This window comes from Lotus japonicus, chromosome 3 (genome assembly GCF_012489685.1).
Source record: "Lotus japonicus ecotype B-129 chromosome 3, LjGifu_v1.2".
Classification (NCBI taxonomy): Eukaryota; Viridiplantae; Streptophyta; class Magnoliopsida; order Fabales; family Fabaceae; genus Lotus; species Lotus japonicus.
Window position 1 is genome coordinate 6,470,066 of NC_080043.1, and position 3,238 is coordinate 6,473,303.

At 36.3% G+C, this 3,238-nt stretch overlaps 1 protein-coding gene across 1 annotated transcript; it reads right to left on the reverse strand.

The window, feature by feature from the left end:
* Nucleotides 1-230: 230 nt before the first annotated feature.
* Nucleotides 231-2,550, reverse strand: LOC130749579 (BTB/POZ domain-containing protein POB1-like). The gene is made up of 6 exons (XM_057602960.1): nucleotides 2,261-2,550; nucleotides 2,073-2,105; nucleotides 1,861-1,988; nucleotides 1,710-1,773; nucleotides 1,377-1,641; nucleotides 231-1,202 (listed from the first exon to the last, which is right to left on the reverse strand). Exons 1-6 carry the CDS (start codon nucleotides 2,406-2,408, stop codon nucleotides 437-439), a joined length of 1,404 nt encoding a protein of 467 aa, XP_057458943.1. The 5' UTR covers nucleotides 2,409-2,550; the 3' UTR covers nucleotides 231-436.
* Nucleotides 2,551-3,238: the final 688 nt, after the last annotated feature.

Below are 3,238 nucleotides of genomic sequence, written 5' to 3' on the forward strand. Positions count from 1 at the left end.
TGATAAAATTAAAGAAAAGAGTCATGTATGAAGTATCCCATATTTAAACTGAATTGTCATTTTAATTTTGCTAAAAATAATATATTAAGTATTTATAAAATTCACGTGTAAAAGATAAAATAGAAATTATCTAAAAAACAACAATATTAAAAAAAAAAGTGTGAAACGGCATGTCGTGGAACCGAATGAAAAAGTGAATCTTTCTTCCCCGAACTATTATATTACAGCTGTTATGTTAAATTTGACTTGATTGTTATAGTAAAACCCAACGATTATAACTTCAAAAATGTTCAGATGTTACAGCTGCTATGTTAAACTTCTAACACCAGCAGTATAACAAAAAATGAGAAATCAAAATCAGCAGCTAATCAATGTGCTAAAAGTCAAGGCTATGCTAGAATAAATAGTTCATAAATGGAAATAAAGAAATAAGGGGTCAATGTGTGATAGTGAGCTTGGTTGCTAGGTGGAGACGACCCTTAAAGAAGAAAACACCGTTCTCCGCAATGAACGATGTCCAGGGAACATTAAAGAGGTTTTTACAGCCAATAAGGGTCCCTCCGTAAAATGTGCAATTGGATTTGTACAGGCTAGTAAATTTCTTTGTTGGCTTCAACCTTGCACCAAATTCATAGTCCACATCAATGCTTCCTGAGCAATTTTCCTTCAGTCCCAAAGACAGCGCAAAGCAATGAGAGCCATTGTTGTCCATGTTGCAGTGTGCTGATAGAAAAAACATCTGTCCACCAAAATCGAATGCCTCAGAATACACATGGCCAGATGGGAACAGACTGACACAATCCTCCCACTCCAAATGCATGTAGAAAACCTGCTTATATGCCCTCGCCCTAAAACGCCGGTTCAAGGAAATAGACTCTTCTGTTGCCAATGGCCGTTGGCAATGTGGAGCCTCCGCTTTCAAAGATAGGGCTTCAAGTACAAGCTTAGATGCACTCTCATGTTCAAAGTCATTACAGGTTAAGACGTCCTCAAGCTTTTGACATGTCATATAAGGGAAGCGAATTAAACCCGCAAGTCGTGTACCCAGAACTTCTCGCCTTTCTTTCAAACGGCAGTACTTTTGTCTAGCCCAGTTTAATGCAAAGTCGTATACACCATCTTCTGATGAAACTTGGAGACCATCACTAGCCAATATTGCCTCTATTCCAGAAAGAGACAAGGCCATATGCTCTTCCTTGTACCTGGTCACATACAATATTATATTATTAGCATTTAAAAAGAAAGAAATAGATCTTTTTCAACTAAATGAACAATTAGAATCAATAAAGTCAGCAAAGAGAAATAAGGCTCTTCTTCTAAGTTTTTTCTTTTGAGATAATGCAACTGAAATTAATTAAATAAATGCAAAGACTTACTTGTCATCAGTTATTTCCCTGTATCTGCCAACCAGATACTGCTTTGCCGCATCAATCAGTGGTTGGATTGCATTAACAGTATGAGGAAGTTCCAGGTAGAGTGATGCAGAGTCAGGTGTCATGGGCAAATTTAGCAAGTATCTCATGCATGAAGGCACATCAAATTTATCAGCAACCATAAGTACATCCAGCAAAGCAGGTGCTGCCGTGATATTCAAAGTATTCCTGTACATAAATTTGAGTAGCTCCATGAGACCAGCTTCTTCTGTAATGAAAAAGAATATGACATTTAGTCGACTATTTGAGGAAAAATTAAAACGATCTAAAAGTTACCAGATGCATAAATCCTGAGAGAGACATGTCCCTGCTTTGTTTCGCTCATCCCATTAGAGAAAAGCTGTAAAAAAATTAAAATATAAATAAAAACGAGTGCTAGGAAAAACTATACATATTATTAGTCTATAAAAAAGAGGTCTCTGTCTACCTTAAAAAAGAAAGGGCTTTGAGCAGCCAGTATAGGAGAACTGATATGCAGTGTTTTAACTCGAACAACAGTAGTTGCAGGGCAATCCACCATCCAGTTTGAAGCACGGCTGCTTGCAGCTTCATCATCTATATTAAAAGTGTGAATCATCATGCAGAATGAACATGGTCTTATAAAATTGAAATAGGTACATTATAAAGAATTAAGTATACCAGAAGGGATTACACAAGTCTCATCATCATTATCTGCAAGTAAGAGAACACACATTGAGAATGACTTATACTACAAGCACAGAATCACTTAGAATCCATCAGAATCACTTATACTGCAATAAATTTCTGAAAACACGAATCATTTACTAAGTTGTACTTACAAAACTACATTATATGACGGAAATTACCGTTTTGGCGTTTCCTCTTACGGTGGTGGCGAGTACAGTTATCGGAATAAACGGGGTCGGTAATGATCTCAATTCGGAGAAGCCTGTTGGAGTAATGCATATCATTGAAAGCGAAGCTAAAATTGGATTCACAATAAGAAGAGTCCATCACTCCAATTTTGAACGCTTCGTCTCACCCTCCTTGCCTACAAGAGCAAACCCTAACAAAAACAATTTGGGAATTGGAACAATCGGAGGGAAAGAGGTTATCTGAGAGAGAGTGTGTTAAAACGTGTTTTGACATACCATTACACCAATCTATATTATTATGATTTTGTTAGGATATAGAGTAATTTTTTATTTTTATTTTTATTTTTAAGTTTGTTTATTCTACTTTGACCCAAATGTTTTATTAATTATATTAGGACACCAAATATCAATTCGGGCACAACTTTAGATTCTTCTCAACCTCCACCATTTGAAAATGTCCAAGGGTAACACCATCATGCTCACTAGGAAAAAATGGAGAAATTGTAATGCACCATTGAATTTGAAGCCCTTCATCCTCCTCGTTAATCTCCCCCTACCCTTCTGATCCCCGCTCAAAGCTCCTTCACATCTCCCTTTACCTCCTCGTATGGGGTGATGCTGCAAAGTGCAAACTTCTTCCTCCCAAAGCTACTACATTGTCCCCCACAAACGACTTCATCGAGTGGGCACTATTTTAGATTTGGAAACACATTCGCACAATTACAAATATAAAATTCACTTCATTTTCTAATGCCTTTAATTTTGTTTCACATTTGATCCTCTTTAAAATTAATCGATGTTAACAAAACAAAGGGATGAGGTGAGGAAAAACTAAACACCTTCATACCCATTATTCTTCGTACGAGGTATGATTTGGTGGTGTGGATTAATTATTCATAACACGTTATAAACATCATAGTTCTCTTTACAATTTATAAGTTTTTCACTTCACTTTCAAGCAAGTAAGTA